Raw genomic sequence first — 19,769 nt, forward strand, 5'->3', positions numbered from 1 at the left:
TGAGAGGGAAATTGACTCGTTTATAAGTGAATAATTGTCCACTCGAATCAAGTGAACATTCCGGGGATTCAAAGAGCATTCGTTTATTCACTCGTTGGCGGTGAAAAACAAAAACAGAAAAAAAAAAGACTGTATTTTCATTGGCTATATTACGCGGTTAATCAGTAATACCCGTGAAATAGAATTGAAATAGAATGGAAATAACGAAGCCAAGAAAGAAGAAGAGCGTTGACGCGTTGGCCGGGTGAAAGAAGGTTCGAGTTATTGAAATCTCGGTAAATAAATTACCTGGGTAAATTAAGCAGTATAAAAACGGTGCTGATGAGGAGGAGCATTTTAGTAATGCTCTGCTGATTCCTCGGAGAGGCTGGATTTCTGGACGAGGCGCTTCCGTCTGTAAAAAGAAGAAAGCACAAAAAAAAAACAAACGTTATTTTAAACAGTCGATAAATACGCATAAATTGGATGGTGTTGTAAATACATCAAAGCAGCGCCCGAAGAAGCGTATTATTTGCGTATAACGAGGTGTTAATAAATCCGCTGTAAAACCCTCCCCTTGTTGCTTTGTTACACAAGGCAAGGGAACCATCCCTCGGGATGCGGAAAGGTATTTAATACCTTTGGTATTACCTCCGTAAGTACATCGAGGGTAGATGGCGGCCGATGTGGTTTGCGGCAGGTGCCTCGAGTGGTGGGAATGATTACTTTTCGACGAATGGAAAGACTGCTGTGACGGATTTCTTCGCCACCCGATTTCGGGGACGAGAGTCATCCCGACGGCTCCATTGTTGCTGCTGCTGGCGTTCTGGAAAACAACAACAATGACGACGATTAATTAATTTTCAATTCCCCACCAACTTGCTAAATTTTACGAGCCGAATATAATCGAGCGGAAATTACGGTCATCTTTTCTCACCTTAATTACACCCCCGATTACTCTATTTTCATTAACTCATCCCTTTGCCTGCTCTAATTTCTCCCTCTTTCTCTCCGGCCATCGCGAATTGACTGCGTTTATTTTCCGTCAAGAAACGAGGTCCGTCCGTTTGCACAACACGTAATAAACTCCCTTATACTTTTTGTACATATATGTAATATATATATATATAAATTGAAAATGAATTATAAACGAAGATAAAGCCTGGTTTTAATGAGTTTCGAATTCCGATTATGTATTTTCGTTCAATTATCCACTTCACACGGGGTGGAACAAGTTATAATATTTTTTACGCATTTTTATGAGCTTTTATAAAACTGCCTCTGTCGAATAACGGGTTCATTCCGGTGGATGATTTGTACAAGTTGTTTTTTTTATCTTATTTTTCTTCTTACAGTTGATAAAGTATAAACATAAAGCCGAAAGCATAGCGTTCATTATTCAAGCCTTATTCATCAGACCGATCGAAAGAGGCTCTCGACTCTCGAGAATTTCAGGACTCAGTTCCGCTGGGAATTGAAACTCTTAGGTAAAGAATTCGAGACTGCTCAAAAGTTTGTTCCCGGGTTTTAATTACTCGATCGAATTTGCGATCGGGAAGTCTGGAGCTGGTCCTGTTTTACATGAATATGGCAAGTCGGCCTGAAATCCATGCTTTTTTGTTAATTTTCCAACGAGTCAGACGCAAGTTGAGTATTTGTTGAATTATTGCAGTCGCAAGCCGCGAAGATCTCTTTGAAAATACTGGTAATGTAAAAAACAAAGTTTAGCCAGTATCGATGCTTGTGTTCCGATCACTTAAAAATTGTCAAAAATCTAGCAGATTTCGACCAGTCTACGGTGGCTCATTTTATTTGATAGGCTAGTTTTCACAAAACTGTTGGAAAATTGTTGAAAATTAAAAAATAATATTACTGAATTGACTACTGAAACAAGAGAAAATCTCTTTCAACGGCCTTGTAGTAAATAGTCTACTGAATAAAGTGAGCTATAACAGAGTGAAATCGAAAGAATCTACTGGATTTTAAATAATTTTGAAGCAATTTGAAATGAAGCATCGATATCCAAGCTTTCGTTTATATTTACATCGATTTCTTTTTTCGGGTTTTCAAACAGACCTTTGGCAAATCAACTCAACGTACAAGTCTGTCGTAATAATAAAATTAATAAAACGTATCGACTTATATTTTTACCAGCTTCCAATCCTATCAAATTTTAATTTTTCTTTCTTACAACGGATCGTCATCTGCTGCAAGCTGGATTCTGTTTTAAATTTGCAAACTCGTTTGCAGCTAGACTAGAGTCGGCGCAGGATGAACAAAAGCCGTTTTTCACCCTCGCATATATATCAGCGAGTAACTTCGAGGTTTGTTCATAATGGGTATCGGCTTTTTCAGTCATAGATCTAAAGGGGAAGTTAAAGAGTGGAAAACTTTCTTACCCGTATTTCCATTATCTGATAAATTTTCCGGTCCGTTTCTGGCGGTACGGAAATCTCATCGTCGCACGATTATATCCGAGTTTCATTCGTTTCTGGTAACAATTTGCAGACTTTGAAAGTGCTGCGGTTCAAGTTGTTTTTTTCTTTCTTCTTTTCTTTTTTATTTCTTTATTTTTTTTTCTGCATAATACCCTTCCTCCTTTTGCGCAATTTCCTCGGGGGATGGAAAACGGTATTAAGGGTCGAAGGGGCGGTTCTGAACCGTGAATCGGCTTCACGGTACGAATTATAATTTTCTCAAAGCCTTTGTATGAGGTAAAGAAGAAACGAGTGAGCGAGAAAAAAGCAAAGCAAAGTTCTCTAAATGTGATATGATATTTTGGTATATTGGAAATCGTTCAAAATTTAATGCACGTACATACAACGGATAATCGTATTTCATTTCGATATTCGTTGGGTAATATAATTCAACGCCGATAATTCGTCAAGCGAACGGTTCCAATCGCGCTAAGTAGTATTATTGTTTTTCAACGATATATTTATCCGCATGGCGGACACGAACGAGAGAGACAAATAAAAAATAATAACAATATGCCACCCTACGCAGCGTCAATCTGCGACGCTGATCAACTTCCTTGTTTTTTCTTCTTTTTTTCATACGTCCAACAGAACGTTTGACACCGCAGGTCGATGATGCAAAACTATCAGCGTTATAAATACGAGGCAATAACCAATTACTCAAGTTTTATAACATTTATCAGCCTGCGTAAGTCCTTTGCACGCTCTATGTGTACAGGAATTTATTCGTTCAAACAGTCCGCGGTGAAACAGCTGAATATACACTACAATTATTCCTTTTGATGTGACAATTACGTTAGCTATTAGTTATGTTAATCCGGCGTTGAATAATATTAATGTTAATATACATCGGCCAGAGGTTTTGTGTCAGGCGACAGCAGTGTTCAAAGTAATTATTACGCAAATGTTTATACACACATACGCGTATATGTAATATGTATACGTCATAGTAAAAGCGATGTAATTTATCATCATGAAAGCTCTTCTTGCCACTGGTTTTTTATTTTTCAGGACCTCGCGCGGTTGTTTTCTTATAAAGTGCAGGGGGGGGGGAAAGCTGCGGAAAGCTGAGGAGGATGCCGAGAAAGAGGAATAAAAACTATTGCGAAACATCACGCGTTTCATTTGATTAATGGTATTTTATCCTCAGATATTTTTCCCTCTTTCTTTCATTTCGGAGCTCCTTCAAATCCGCGGGGTTCGAGTGTTGATCGATGAAAATCCCCCGCCAATTCGGTTTCGTGTAATTAGTTTTTCAAGTTATACAAACAGTTAATTCTAGAGTCAATGATCAACCCTCCGAAGTTGGTAGATTCTCGAGTCTACGCTCTTTGGGGATCAAACCCCGAAACGAATCGTCGGAAAAGCGGTAAACTCAATTAGGCACTGAATTGGGGGCAATTAAATACCCGATTAATTTGTTCCTCCTTTTTTATATCGGCATTTATTTTCCACGCATGAAAGAAAATTGTTTTTCGCCTCCAGGATCGACGCCTTCTTTCTTGCGAATATCGTGTGTAATAATCTTTCCTTTTATCAAAAGATTGCCTTTTTATCACAAAGCAGCTCCCCATTGTGTCCCGAGCTTTGTCCGGTAGAATCACCTTAAACTTTCGTATCTTTTGTCAGTGTATAAGGGCGGCTCTTTTCTGCTAACCTAATTCATCGGCGCATACTTATAGGCGAGTATATAACAAGGTGCGTGTGTATATATATATATTAATTTCGTTGGAAACCTTTCAGAATGTTGCCTGAATTCAATTTACCAATTTAAGCTAGATCACGCGTGAGAAATCCGCGATAAGTAGGATTGTAAGTTAAGTTTGACTTATGGATTCGATTTGAAAGCTTAAATATTCCTACCGAAACTTTCATAAATTCCGCCTGATTATTTTCCCTGATTATTTTCTCTCTGCAGTTTACACCGGAAACGATATTGCGGATAAATCCGCCCACCGATACGACTGCTCAAGTTGTTGAATATCGAATTGCGAATAACTGGTGGAAAAACCGTGCGAAATATAACCCTGAACTCGTTAGATAATGACCTGACAATCGCTGTTCATTTATCGATATGTAAACGGCATGATTTTTACCAGAATAACGGTAGAACCTTATCCGGATCATATTCTCGATAATATTACATATTTACATAAATGCGTACGCTTTTGTAGCACGTATATCGGTTTCAGCGATATCACGCGACGTGGCTTTTGCGCTCAGTTCTATGAACCTAATACCCGTATATGTAATGTGATTTATGCGCAAGTAATAGGTCGCCTCAGCCTCGGGATGGATCGAAAAAATTTCTTTTCAATTTTCCGCGTAAAATGTTTCCATCAACCGTCTAGCTTAAGTCGAGCTGCGGACTCACGATATGGTAATAAAAATCGAGAGCACTGCAATGCGTATGAATTCGGCTGTGCCAAACCGGATTTCGCATCCTTGAAATCAGCGATTTTTTGAACTTGGCTCAACCTCGTCAAAGGGTAAAAAATAAACGAGATAAAATTTCCATCCGTGGCTGTTAATCAATCCTTGACTATTTACAGTTTTTAACATAATCAAATAATACGCGTTCGGGATTCAAGATGAAAACGAGTTTTGTACCTGTAACCGAAAAATCTAGTACGCGTTACGTACGATATTCTTTTTGTTTACGGTCGGGATGATTTGATTTAACTGAAAAAATGTAGTAAATTGAAAAAATAACCAGAAAAATCTCTTATCGCTAAGTATAATTAAACCAAACGAGTTCCTTTTATCAAATGTTTTATTACAATTCCAAGAATATTTACAACGTTGTTGTAACGATACCCAATTCGCTGGCGATAGCTGGAAAGATCGTTCCATGATACGACTAAAAATACCGGTGACGAGGCTGTTAATTCCGACTGACATTTTCACCCGGTCGATTCTGCACCTAACCACACGTAAACACCGCATGTAACGCGTAATTGAACATCTTGGGTTAATGGGACAGGCGAATAAACGTCGGAGCAAAGAGGATCGGCCATCAACCTCAGCGCAGCTTTATCCAACGAGCCGTAAGTAGTTAAACCCGACGCTCGGTCAGCCGGCGTGTTTCCAGATCGGCTTTGTGGTACGTATTAAAAGGGTCTGGAGAAAATCGTGGAAAGGATGAAAGTATGGAAAAATTTTCCGAGAAAATACGAGCAGCTAATATATCTTGTAAAATCTTGAACCGAAAAATTTTCGCGTTACTTAACGGTAATTTTCCTTTTATTTTCCACACGGCAAAAAAACGGACGTCGAATAAAGAAAATTGAATTTCGCGGTTAGGCTTTAGGGTGGAAAATCTGCTGCAGGGAAGGCTGAGGAATTTCATTTCTAAACTTTTGCTTCTCCCGCTTATTCTCGGTAAATTTTATAATTTACCCAGTTTTTAATGGTAACGGAAAAAATCAAACACCGAGTTCGGATTTTGTCCGATAATTCGTTCGATATAAGCAACTTCTTTTTGAAAAATTAGTCGGCAACGGATCCTGCCGCAATTTATTGGAGAAATATATAACGGACGGGGCGTCGAGCGAACTGCGATCCTGTATTTCAAACAACAATTAGTCCCGTTTCATCGATATCATCCCTCACGGATTCACCGACAACAATTTCACTCATGCTAATAGGTGTTTAATATATGCGTAATGACACGTGACTGCAGCCTCATTGTTGCGATGATCTCGCTATAGTTTACCTTCATCTTTGTCATTGATCCGCCATCTCGTCATCGACGCGAAAAGTTTGTGACAATGTTGACCTTACGGTTTGTGGAAGGTTTTATACAGCGCTTTTTTACAGATCAGAAGCAATAAATTTATACGAAATTTCAGGAGGATATAAAAGCACTTTTTCACCGTTGTCGTTCATTTTACGTGTGAATGGATTGAGTTATTAATACGTATTGCTGTACAAACGATGATCGATATGCGAAAGGGTAAAAAATCAATTCGCAACCTACAATCGTATTATTACAGTCGTGTTAGAATGTTTCCGCCAAGGAATTCAAATCACGAATGTAACACGGAATTCGTATACTACTTTCTTTCTTCGAATACAGACGCGTTTCTTTTTCTTCGCTCCCGAAGAATCGAAATACGCGTCGGGATATTTTTCTCCTTGAAAATTGACGCGGTTCAAATGACAGGGAATAACATCTGTTCCCTAAAACGGGAGAAATACGCTTATTGATATTCGGTGGGGCGTATATCCTGCATCGGTCACAGGCTTTTCATATTACGTATTTTTCTCCGTGTTTTCCTCGTCAAAAGAATAAAAAAATAAAACAAATCAATAAAATACCATTCACCATATACAATACAGAGTTGGTGGTATGGAAAGCCGAGAAAATGGAGCAAAAAATTTCGATTTATACCTAAACCAGGGAAAATCAAAACTCGTCAAGACCATTAAATACGACAATGTTTGAAAATAATTCGATCAAGGCTTGGGTTTAGTAGCCGGCGGTTGAGTCGCAACTCGTGTTGTGTAATCAATAGATTAATCGGTAACTTCGATTAATCAATTAATCCAAGTTGCCTCATAATAATTCAGCAGGTCAATCGGTATATGAATCGAAATCGTCGATCGATCGGTTAATTAATCGAAAAATGATTGATCGAAGCTGTCCATTAATCGATTAATCGCACAGCAATAATCCCAAGTCGAGACGCGATTTTGCGATTCGTGCGGTAGCGTGTTATAATTGCGGAGTGGGGGGGGGGGGGGGGGGGGGGTAGAGGAGGTTAGCACATGGTCCTTGGTCCTTAATTAATTGCCGTGGTGCGAAAACCACGGCTTAGGCACGTATCGTGCATTATTTATCGGGCCGATCTGCAGCGAAATTTTAACGCCTAGCAGACGGCAAATGCCACGAACGTCGTTGGCGATACAGATACGCGGCGACGAAACCGCAGGATCGTCGAAAGCTGTGGGTGTTTTCAGCCGTCACCTTGACGCTATACGGCAGAATAAGGCGAAACCGTCGAGACGCTGCGGTGCGCGGAAAATACGAACCCCGCGGTTTTCGAGACACCGCGCATATGTTACAAGGTACGCGTAATTTATACTGTTTGTCTGGGATTTGCCTGGAGTAAAATTTTCTCAAAGTGGGATAAAGTGTGGTAATTTTATTTGCGATTCATTTTTTGATAAACTGCCGTGGCGGTTTATCTCCTTAAATGCAGTGCAGTGCAGTTTCGAATCGACTGTAGAGTACGGTTATTATTACCGCAGAACTACTTCGGTCGATTTACCAACGCGACTCCCAAATCCAACGATACTGAATAAACATATCTCGAATTGTTTCACCGAGTCAAAGGATCGTCAGACGCGTCGGCATAACGCGTACTTTCACCCTTTGTACACTGAGAAAAATTTCATTTGTTACAGTGACTAGAAAAATTGTTGGAATTACGAAAAACGAGGTACACGTAACCATTTTGCGCTATGGTCGATCTTTTTTTTTTAGTAACTGCAACGCAAAATCAATTTGTGAGGTTTACTCTACTTTTTTAGTCAAGTGAGGCTTTAACGTCAATTTATTGCTGCACAAGCGTTAAATTTTCGCAACAGTTACAAGAAAATATAGTAACAGTGATGATAATGAGAAAGAATAGTAACGGATACTAGACTTTTTGGTAACAGCTAGAAAATTGATTTTTATTTTCTACCTAGAAGTATATTTTTCGATCGTGGTAAAAAACGAAAAAGTTAAGGACTGAGCGGTAACCGGTACTAAAAATTTCTCTCAGCGTACAGAGGATCTGGTGAGAAGGCAGTGTCTTTTATTAAATCCGTTGTTTCGTGACTCCTAGAAAAAGTATCGAAATATCTGTCAAGGATGAACAGCGTTACCTTCAAATCTACTTCGAAACGGAGCAATGGATTTCATGAAATGAAATTGCGAGAGTCGCAGGTATTTATATTAGAAGCAAGTCTCAAATTACATTTGATCTGCGAATATATTGCATCTGGCTTTGAAACGCGTGTAAGTAACAGATATTTGGACTTGTTTATAATTGTATGATAAAAAATCAACACTCGGTGATTTGGGTTAAATATTGTAAATAACACCGGAATTTTCGACACGTATTTTTCATTCACGTCTGACCTCCGCCCACGTCTACAAAGAATATCGAATAAGGTACGGGTATTTTCTTATTTGCTCAAGCTTTCACTTTTCCTCTGAAAAACCGAACAAATTGAATTTCACAGGACATTTCTTTCCGGTCCTGTCAACTTCCGTAAAGTCCGCGTCGTTGAAAATGTCAGATCAAATACAGCCATCTAATATACCTCCGATTCCGAATTGTAGAAAAGTAAATGCCGAGCGGTACGAAATGAAGTATAATGAGGTATTGCTCAAAAGAAAAAGAAATAAATAAATGAAAAATAGCAATGCTTCACTAATTACATCGAACGTCCGTAATAACCGTTGATATGAGCAAAGCTCTCCGTCTCTGTCTTCTCTCTCTACATTTATTCTCTTTCTTTCCATTCGTCTGTTTTTGCCTTTTTCGCTACTCCATTTGTTCATACAATACATGATATAAGTATAATATACAGCTGGATATATACACGAAGAATAAAAGGCATAATGAAGGAGGGAGTCGAATAAAAGAAACAGAAATATCATATCTCCTTTTATTATGGTCTTCAAATTTCCCGCGGGAGGTTAAAGAAACGTCGCAGGTTTGCTGATAACACCGATCGATCTCGTCAGGGAACCCTGTATAAAACCTACAACGCGAATAGGTGCGAAGTATGAAAGGTGTGAACCTATTCCCCAAATTTGAAAGCAACCAAACAGCGTCCCGCCATTCGTTTTTTACTCATAAATTGATGCGACGTGTCTGCAGGAACGTTTACTGTACAATTGTACGTATACGCGGTATTACTTCGTTGTATAAGGAAGAAAAATCAATTAATAAAAAAACGCTCGCACAAAGTTTTTCTCCTACTCCGATCCGGTAAAATTTCCACACTCGATTTCCACGTTCGTGAAACACTCATTGCTGGCCGAATTCCAAAGCACGCAACGTTCTTGTGTGCTCACAATTTCTAGTTCAGGAGGATTCATCAAAGTCCTCTTGGCCCGATTTCGGGTTGGCTACAAAGTGCTGGATTTTGCCTCAGGATAAACAACGTTTAGGTGTAACGAATCATCGTCGAATCGCGATGCGCGGCGAGTGTTTCGAGTCAAATATTCACTCTCCTGAGTTTCCGGTATATTCCTAAAATCCATCATTTTTCAAGTAGCGTCTCTCGAAATTGTCTAATTTCAAGGGTGTGTTTACGGATTACCGAATGTCGGATCTTCGAATTGAGGAAAACGCCGCGTTGAGGATACACGTTGTATTACGTATAAGATTGACGAGAATTTAATACACGCCCTCTTCGAAGGTGTTATTGGCCGCGTATCAATTCGTTTGTACAACGCACGCAACACAAGCATGGCGTACACGTGCTTGCCTAACGCTGTAATATATCTTTTATTATACCGTTTAGCTTTTCAATTTATATTATACGTGAACTTGAGACCGATTTAGAAATACACATCCACTCCGTCAGACATGTATAAGTAGTAAGTATATGATTACAGTAATAGCATAAAATTTATACATACATATAACGTAATCTGAAACCGTGAAAAAAATTAGAAAATTTTTAGGACCAATGGGCACTTTATTTTCGATTCTTGCGAATGGATAAGAATTTCGCGAATTTAAAAACGTCGGATATATTTCCATTAAAACTTCCCAATTCGTGTGAATTTTGATATGGAGTAGGTATATGTTATACTTTGGGCTCTTCCCAACGAATATTGACAATCTCCGAAACGCTTCGAAATTTCTCTGCGTGCTTCTCATATATTCTGTAAAATGTTCCAGTTGTATCGAAAAATATTATATTTTATATTATATTAAAAATAAATATTACATTTTACCCGTTATACAGATTGATTATCTATCGACCAAATGGTCCGTCGTCTGCTACGGTTTAATACGCATGCGCCAAAATCGGGGAACAGCTGTTTGCCACAGTGACCAACCGTCACGAACGTAAGCGCAAAAATTTTTGCGGCTACATACATCACGGCGATCTGTCATTTGAATTTAATGACTGTTGGCCGCCCTGACAAAGAACTGCTCTGGAATTTTAGCGCACGCGCATTAAATTATAGCAGTCAACGGTTCGTTCCGTCGATAGATAATCACTCTATATGTATACGCTTGGTGTAATTCGATTAATATCCTTCGGGCTCAACTGTTCTTGTTATACGAGATCCGTAATCAGGTAATCTATAATCTTGCGATTCGCATATAATTTCACGAAGTTTACAAGGTTTTTTTTAAACAAACGACGAATAAAAATTTCACCACTAGGAATCCATTGTCGCTTACGATTATCTAAACAATGAATCAGAATTCAAACATCAATATTGGGCGACTGGCTCGAATATCTCGAAAATTGAATAACACCGAAAAGAATCGAAAAAATTCTTTACAACTTTACGCATATCACATACGCACCGAAGATCGAGTCTAAAACCTACGTTTTACACAACGGGGGAAAAAAGCGGTTAGTCAATCGTTTCGGGCTGTGAGATTTCGGTGAAACAAAGAGGTGGAAGAAAATAGGGGCAAATGAAAGAAACTGAAGAAAAAGCCTTCGTGGCGAGGCGAGGGTGGAAAAGGTTCGTCTCTTCGAGGCCTACCGCTAATGGAGTGTCGCGTCGCATGCCGAGAGATGCATTCGAGCTTCTGTCCCTCTCTGATTTGCGTTACAAAATTATACGGCACACAATGGGGACGCACGTAGTAACCACAGGAGGGATGACGCGAGGCCGGCGAAAATCTCACCATAAAATAGGGAGTGTAATTTCCCAACGCGCGTAATAATACGGGTAAAGGTTATACCTTGTACGTACCCAGCTTGAATCTACCTACGCGGTGCAATTTAACCTCTAGAATGCACACCTAGGTGTGCGGCATGCATTCGTTACACGGGTTACGTGCACCTGTACCAAAGGTCAGACTGGGTTTTTCTAGTGCGCCATTCGGAGTTTGCATTGGTAATATTTCAGCGTGTGCGCGGAGAAAAATTTCATTTTTTACACAGCGGGTAAAAGAAATTTTTTTACTGATCGGGTATCTTTTTTATAACAGCGGTTTGAGTGAAAGAAAAAACGTAATATGCAAGTAATTGTTTATGGTAATTAGAGCTATGTCAGTTCTGCATGTTTCTCGTTATTGCAATATTAAATCCGTTCGTTCGGCTTAAGACATTTTTTTTTAGTTATCAAACAAGTCCCTAAACGTTCGTTATACGAACGGTCGTTAGAAGATAATATATTACGAATAATTATAATAACGCCCTGGATTTTTTAGTCACAGTTACAAAACTCATATTTACGTAGCGTATGCAGAACAAGGTTTTTCGATTATGGTAAAAACTTAAATTAGTTAAGGGTTGTATAGTAATCGTAATTACAAATTTTTCTTGGTATAATTTATGCACGTCAACTTTATTTTAAGCGCGGTAAAAGAAGTTTTTTCGTTTCTTCGAAGAATCGTCGCGTTTGACTAAAGAACAAAGCCAGTGCAATAAAAATTCGATTTATCAAGCTTGTAACTAAATTTCCTTCGCCTGCATATTTTGCAAAATTGAACAATTTAAAATTTTTTTATTCATACGGTATAATATAGAATCCACTTACGCATGCGTCTCATAGAAGAAAGTTTTTCATGCAAAGCTTTGACGGCAAAGTTAACGGAGTTGTTCTCCAGGAATTTCGTTCGATTGTTGTAAGGTACGTGAAATCGGTAACCACGTAATAGTTTTTTCGTCGTTCGGGGAATTTCACTGTCAAAAACTAATCCCACCATTTTTCTTCCCACGTTCTGTTCCGACAAAATGTTGAACAATTTTCACTGCGTATAAACGAGATCATATTATCGATATCGTTTTACGTTGGCGATGAGACAACATTTTTTTCTCTCATTTTTCTCGTTCGACCAGGAAGTCAAATTTTCGACAACGAATATTGGTAATTACTAGCTTGATCAATGGAAAAAACTACGCGTCCTTGAAGGTAAACCCGGAGCCAAAAATAAAGCTTGCGTATATTATCCCGTCTTTTTCTTTCAACGTCCCGCGAGACGTGCAAAAAATGAATTTTTCCCCGAGCAGTGGTAATTGGCAAGCGATGTAACAGTAAGGAGAAATGAGGCAGTTTCGTCCCACGCGCTGCAATGCAGGCAGAAAAGTAGGTAGGTACGTACATAAAATCGTAAAAACTGTGAAATAAAACAGGACGTGCAGATTAAATTCACGCGGCAATTAACTCTCATCGATCACAATTTTCGGAATGGAAAAGCTTCGATTAAATTTCCCGCTATCATCGTCCTCTCGTTTATTTCCACACCAACATATACATTACATTCCTGTGTCCAATTAACTTTTAAACCCACTCGTTACTTTCCGTCTCTCTCGCTCTCTCTCCGCCTTTTTTGCACATAGATATATAAGTTACATATCGAGTCTGCAGCTATTATCGTACATCTGATAAACGCGAAAAAAAGGTACGCAATTCAATGCGGAGAATAAAGAATTCGAATTCGATCCGGCATAATTGAAGTCATTTCCGAACACGACATACCGTGCATTGTGTATCATTCGGAAGGCGCGCTGGTTATTTTTAACGTATAAACAACAAGCTTTCCCTCGCCCCGCCGTAATCGAATTCCCTCGTAATATCTCCTCTCGTTTCTGCCCCGCCATTCATACGTGTACCTATATTCAGGTATATTTATTGCGTGCGATAATTGTTTCGAAAAAATCGAGTACAACGGTAAAATGTTGTACAAAGCGTGAAAATTTTTCGGCTCAATTTGGCTTGAGATTAATTTACCGGAAGATACATATTTTAACTCTTCAGAAATCAAGATCAATTTTCTGTTGATCCGACAAAGTCTACTCGAAAACACAAACCGCTTCAAATCGTTCGTTCAACATGCATTTACCCAGGGTCCCTAATTCCACACCGTAAATAACGTTGACTTATTAAATTTCCCCCACGAGTCAGACCCGCTCACTTTTCCAGGTGACCTTCCTTGGATCCGAATTAAATTTGCCAAAATTTCAACGACCGTAAAACGTTTCCAAGAACACCCTAAAAGGTCTCAAATTTCTTACCTAATTAAATTACCGTATAATGTATAATGTCATTGCCCAATTTCGAACGGCGAGCGGTTTGAGAAAGCTGACTTCGCATCGGCGACGAAAGAGTTTCGAAGAAACCGAAACTTGCCGTAATCGCAATGGAATGGGAGGTAATTCAGCGACAGAGCAACGAAGTTATGGCGAAAACTCTTCGAACCCCCGTAAATCGCACCTCGCCCGTCATTCTCTACGCGCTGCAAAGCGTAACGAGCCTGTCAGTCCGCGAGCCGCAGGAATGAATAGCAAATGGAGACGGAATAATCCCGGGTGGTAATTAATCTGGGAAAGTAATCAATTATCACGAATGTTTTTGCCGGGTTCATGATCTTGCACCTTAGCGCCGAGTCTTGAATTGAGGATGAATAAGCCTTACCGCTTGTATAAAAAGTTAAGAGGAGAAAAAACAATTTTATCTCCACCAATTCTACTAAAAACGAATGAAACACCCTCACCCCTGCTTTGTTATAAAATTTAATTTAAGCAATTTCGCGACAGACAATCTCAGATATTAACAATGTAGAAAAATGTTTCATAATTCCAATGTTTGAAACGCTTATTTGACTCTCGTGTTTTACAACCGATTCTATTGTGTTTTTGGGCTCGTTCTATTTGCTAAAGAGATCTCCATAGATCGCTTGAAATTTCTTTTTACAAATATTTATGTCTAGAGTTGACAGACATAGATTGTGTTAGTACGGTACAACTATTCGAGGGTTGTAACTATACTACGATGAAAGATTTTTCAAATATTTTTCAGGCAATTCGTAGAAATCTGATAAGCGATCAAAATGAGTTGAAAAATAATAGAATCTTATCAAAAACGCCATTGCAATTGTAAAACCTTTCCTCAAATCGTTGATATCTTAGCTTGGGTCACCCGAATTTGTTCAAACTGAATTCTGCCACGTAATTCGAACGATATTTAATTCGTATTTTCGTAACTTTCACAACTTTTTCTCTTCTACAACTCTTACAAATTTTTATTCACACTTTACAAGATCCCATTCATCCTCAATCCCTGCCTTATTTTCCATAGTCAGCTATTTCTAGCCGCAAGCTCCGAATCGTCACTCTTCTCGCCCACTGGCCTAGTCGCCTAGTTTTGTTTATCCAACCGCGATCTCTGTGCAACAGCTTCGAGGTTTGGCTCCATCGAGGCTCGTTCATTCACTGTGATGACATGCTAATTCACTCAGGAGGGCGACAATGCTCGCATGAATACGCTAGTTCAACGCTCAACGTGACCTCTGAACCCTCGCGTATTAAATTAGACCGAAACTTTTCGAGTTTCGGGCAACAGTTTCTCAAAACTAGTTCCAAAACTAGCCCAGCATCGATTCGTATTACATCAAAAATGATTATTTCAAATTTTTCCGAGGTATAACGAACAGGTTTAGTTTCTAATTTCGCTGAGCTTCTCGTCTATCCGGTAATCCGGATGTATTTCCGCTAATAAATTCTGCCGGAAGAATAATCCCGAGCTGAATCTCTCTTTTGTTGATTGAGTTGTTTTTCTTTCGTGGATTTGGCGAATGATCGAAAAAACTTATATAATATCATGTAATACGCTACGTAGAAATTTACGTAGGTGCGAATGTTTTTATTTTTAATATTTCATCCGAACGCCTCGCGTGTCATCGCATCGCGTTGAATAAACTGTTCATAAACATATTGTCGATTTGTCAATATACTGTATAAATTATCTATTTTCCTCCGTTTTACCGCCATCAATTTATCGTTAAAAATCATATCACATCGGTGGAAATTGACGCTGCGGGTAATATAAGTCGGTTGCAGGGGGTGGAGGGACGGCTGTATAAACTGCTTTGAGTCACCTTATGTCATATTTATTTTCTACAGATGACGAGAATAGCAACAGGGATGGTAATTATAGCAGCAAAGAACCGCGAATAGATTTGAGAATTTTTTTCCTTTCTCTTTTCCACTCTCCTTCGCTCTGCCTTTCTGCTTTAAACGTTTCTCTGTCTCTCGTTCAGAGACAGCTTATTGGGTAGAAGCTTCTTTCGTCGGGTAAACAAACGGCATCGCCAATATCATACCGAGACTTTATATTACATATATTATCTGCTGCCTCGGAGCTTTGAACGTCAAAACGTCGGTTTTGATACAACGGGTAAAAATAACCGACCGTGAAAATCGTTAACTCGTAAAACTTCGAGTGGTATTCGGTTATTGATATTATTGAAACCCTAATCGAAGATGATGAATTTCAAGTCCTCGAACGTCTGATTCCTTCTTTATTTCCCGCCGATGTATAAACGCGAGACTGGCCGATTTATTCGCCCGATTTTGTCTTGTGATACAACGGATTTATATATAAATGACAGCTTGCGGTAGAAATAGACGGAGCAAAGAGCTGAGCAGCTTTCGTTCACTATGAAGTATTCAAAACTCACCACTCTGGTTATTCATAGCTTGGACGCAGATTTCGATTCCGGAGTGTTATAATACTATCTCCGAAGTGTGAAAATATGGGGATCGCTTTATCCTTGGCGAAGATCACATCCGGTGCTCGTTACAAGCGGATGGATACTCGCGGGAAATCAGGCAAGAAGAGAAAATATGAAAAAAAAAAAAAAAAAAATTTCACGATCAGTCCCTCGCGCTTTTTCATATACCCGCCAAAAAACATCTTCAGACGTATAATAAATCTTTCGGGCTCACCTGAAAATTCGGCACCCGGGTGGTGGATTATCAATTCTTCGCAGACTTTTTCCTGATTCGTACATAAAAGACAACGGTTGTCGTGTCGAAATGCAAAATGAATTGTTGCGTTGCAGGTAACGGATTACCGGGTAAAAACAGGTGGAACAAGTGGACGACGGGTATAATTTACTGTACGCGAATATGATTAATAGTTGAAATTTTCACACGATCTTCGATCCCGTATATGCCGAGAAATAATTTAGCGCCGTCTGATTTCGTTGAATCGTGATTACGACCGAATTTCGACCCGTGGTGAAAATCGCCCGGGAATTTTACTAGAGAAATTCCACAGATTCAATTCGGTGTGAATTAGTGGTTCATAAATGGCACGCGGATCGAGTTGCCCTTCGGTTGGTCAAATTCCAACACTTTTAAACACGCGACATTGAAATACCTAGCTACGATCCTGAAGTTCACGGGTACTTCGGGAGGATTCACCACCGCCGAAACGTATTTCCCTAAGTATTTACAAACGGTTGTGAAAGCTAATTCAGCCTGGGCTTGCCGACAAATTTTCCTCGTCGTCTATTTCCATATAATTAGAATATTTCAGGGTACATGTTTGTACGCGGGGGAAAGTTGAAAGGAAAGGAGTACCGCGGTAGGTTTCTCCGACAAGTTCGAATCACCGCATCAAGGAATCCTCGGTACTTGTTGAACCCAAAAGCTGGTGGAAATGAGCTGTTTCCGGATCACCTTCTGACGGAATTATTAAAGCGTCAACTTCCGTAAGGGCTCGCTTTGCTCTCGGAAATTTATGTCGTTAATTTGCGAAACCTCTAAGCTCACGCGCTTTGATTTCACGAAACAGGGTCTTTTCAGCCGACTGATATGCGAGTGTAAAAATCGAGTAACTCTCACGAGCCTCCCAAACTGGTTTGAAAATTATTTTTCTGTGACAAATCACTTCCCTCACCGTGTCTGGGCTTCGGGATGATCTTCGGCGCCTTTTTACCGCGCGTGAAAATCCCCGGGGCATTAGAGCGATTATTCATTACACCCGGTAAACGTGATATCGGGATCTATAACGCAGGCGGGTTCGGTTAAACGAGTGGCTGCAAAGTGAACGAGGAATAATGATAAGCTATGTTTGCCTCGGCGAATATCATACACTTTGGCGATAAGCTTGCAGCTGTGTTGCGACCGATCTTTGCCGTGCGTAAACTCAGTTCTCGTGTCCAGCAATACGATCAGTTAAAAGACAAGAGGGACACGGATAGATGGATGGATGGAGAGGGACAGACAGAGAGAGAGAGAGAGAGAGAGAGAGAGAGAGAGAGAGAGAGAGAGAGAGAGAGAGAGAGAGGAGGGAGGGTGTATCGTAGCGTGCATATCAATTTTTGCTGACGTCCCTTGCTAACATATTGTGCTGGGTGTTCGGTATTTTATCGAAGAAATCTACATAGGGCTTTTTAGTTGACGCAAAAAACATTCTGCCGCCTACTTGTCTTTGATATATCTAGCATTAAAATTGACGATTTATTTATCGCAAAGTGTAGAGATACCATTTGAAAGTTGTCGTCAAGTATTTCTGCAATCTACAATATATATATACACAACACCAATTTATCATCGGCTTCGGATTTTCATTTCGACCAATTGAATATTGGTCTCTTGAATTTGTACGTTTATTTTGAATTCCATTTTTACCGTATAACCGAACTGTTTGATAAACTATCGATTTTTCGTTACACGTGGGTACAAAGCAGTTGCGGTAAAGTCCCTGGAAGATGGCCAGAATTTATCACCGGTCGATTCCCTGATTCACGTTAGTTGTACATTAGACAATATTCGATACGTTTCTCGGCAACGCGATCCGATTTTATATCAATTTAATTTTACCCTCAGGGGTGTTTCTCTTCCTTTTTTCGTTATACCGTTGGATGGAATTGAATCGTTGAATTCGTTGAAATCGAACTTCGCTGAAAGCTGAAAACGTTAACGACTCTTAATACGCAATTGGCGGAAAACTTGAAACCGATCTGAAAACGTCGTTTCTAATTCGGGGCGACTTCCTGCGTCGGCGTTCAACGAAACTGAAGTAAATACCGACTCTGAGGGTGCTGGTGGAGTTTTATCGCGTCGTCAAGAACAACTCTAAGGGAGTTGCGCGTCATCTTACACAGGCCTGGGTTTCATACGGAGATAAAAGACACTCGTCGTCCGAAGAAACGTAGGTCGTTTCCATCAATTAAGCGATCCAATGCGATCCCCCTTTTTTCACGATCCGCAGCGATCAATCAATTAATACGGAAAGTGATCTCACGATCTCTCTTCGTTTACCTCTCCGACTAAGACGCTGCACACACTGGGGATGAAGAACAAACTTAATCCTCGACCCGAAAAACGGGATCCTTCGGCTTTCAGATGCCCAAAATCCTACGTTTTTCTTCGTCTAGATGTCGCTCGGTAAAATATGTCTAAACATAGCATTGTTGTTGATATTTTTACGGTGAAAATCGCGGGAAAATGGATCATCTGTAAGCCGAATATCTGCCGACACGTATTTTTGCCTTTGAAATTTCGAAGGGATACGCGTCGACTTCGAAGTTTTTTTCACGAAAAACAGAACCTACTGTACTTTTGTAGAGTTGATAAAAGGAAAGTAGAACGTCCGAGTGGATTTTTCATTTGGCGAAACCTCTTACCCGGGAGATTGGAACTCTGGGAGTTACTTTTTTTCTCGTAGGAAATGACGTGTAACTACGTTTAGAATTTCTTCCGCGGCACCTGCGGTTTCTGGAAAGTAAGGGTGGACGGATAGAAACGAGGAAAATAGCAAGAGAGAGAAATTGAGCGAGAGGGTGGGAGGTCAGGTTCAAGTTTACGACACGGGGTGCGGCTAATGAACGTCTCTTCCATACGTCAAAAAAAGAAGACTGGTGGCAAAAAAGCTATTTCACCTCTTCCGTTTCACCCAACTATGTTTGAATTTACGGCTCGTGTCGAGAGGGATTTTTGGGAACCGAAGACGGCGGCAAATTTCGAAATTCTCGTTCGTATTCACGTATCTAATCCAATTTAATTTCTCCCTGAGTTGAGGTGTCTGAATTTTTTTCTTTTTGCCTCCACAGACTGTTAAATTGAGGTGTAAGCAGAAGCGTGGGTAGATGAAAAAAATGAATTATTATACGTCGTTTGCATCGAATTGCACTGGCGTTGGGTTTATAACTACTATGAAGATGAATGGCACGCTTACATAAGCGTCGGATAGGTATTTATAAGCGGGCTGAAAATAACACGGTGCACCAACGGGCCAATACTCGCGCCTCTCACACAATCAACGCTTAACGACTTACGTACATAGTATCTCAACTCCGCTCCTACAATATAAGCTAGTTT

At 39.8% G+C, this 19,769-nt stretch overlaps 2 protein-coding genes across 3 annotated transcripts in view; one reads left to right on the forward strand and one right to left on the reverse strand.

The window, feature by feature from the left end:
* The window catches only part of LOC124221614 (dynein axonemal heavy chain 1), a 68,080-nt gene that overhangs the window by 21,230 nt on the left and 27,081 nt on the right, over positions 1-19,769 (forward strand). The gene's annotated exons all lie outside the window — the stretch shown is intronic.
* LOC124221543 (thyrotropin-releasing hormone receptor) overlaps positions 1-19,769 on the reverse strand; it is a 28,638-nt gene that overhangs the window by 5,554 nt on the left and 3,315 nt on the right. The window contains exons 2-3 of one of the 2 annotated variants that reach the window (XM_046631657.2): positions 631-805; positions 289-394 (exon numbers count right to left, since the gene is read on the reverse strand). In XM_046631657.2, coding sequence (XP_046487613.1) covers positions 289-394; positions 631-805 — 281 coding nt within the window. Of the gene's footprint in view, positions 1-288; positions 395-618; positions 806-19,769 lie in introns of both variants that reach the window. The other variant, XM_046631656.2, reaches the window with a different exon arrangement.

The sequence above is a fragment of the Neodiprion pinetum genome, chromosome 6 (assembly GCF_021155775.2).
Source record: "Neodiprion pinetum isolate iyNeoPine1 chromosome 6, iyNeoPine1.2, whole genome shotgun sequence".
NCBI lineage: Eukaryota > Metazoa > Arthropoda > Insecta > Hymenoptera > Diprionidae > Neodiprion > Neodiprion pinetum.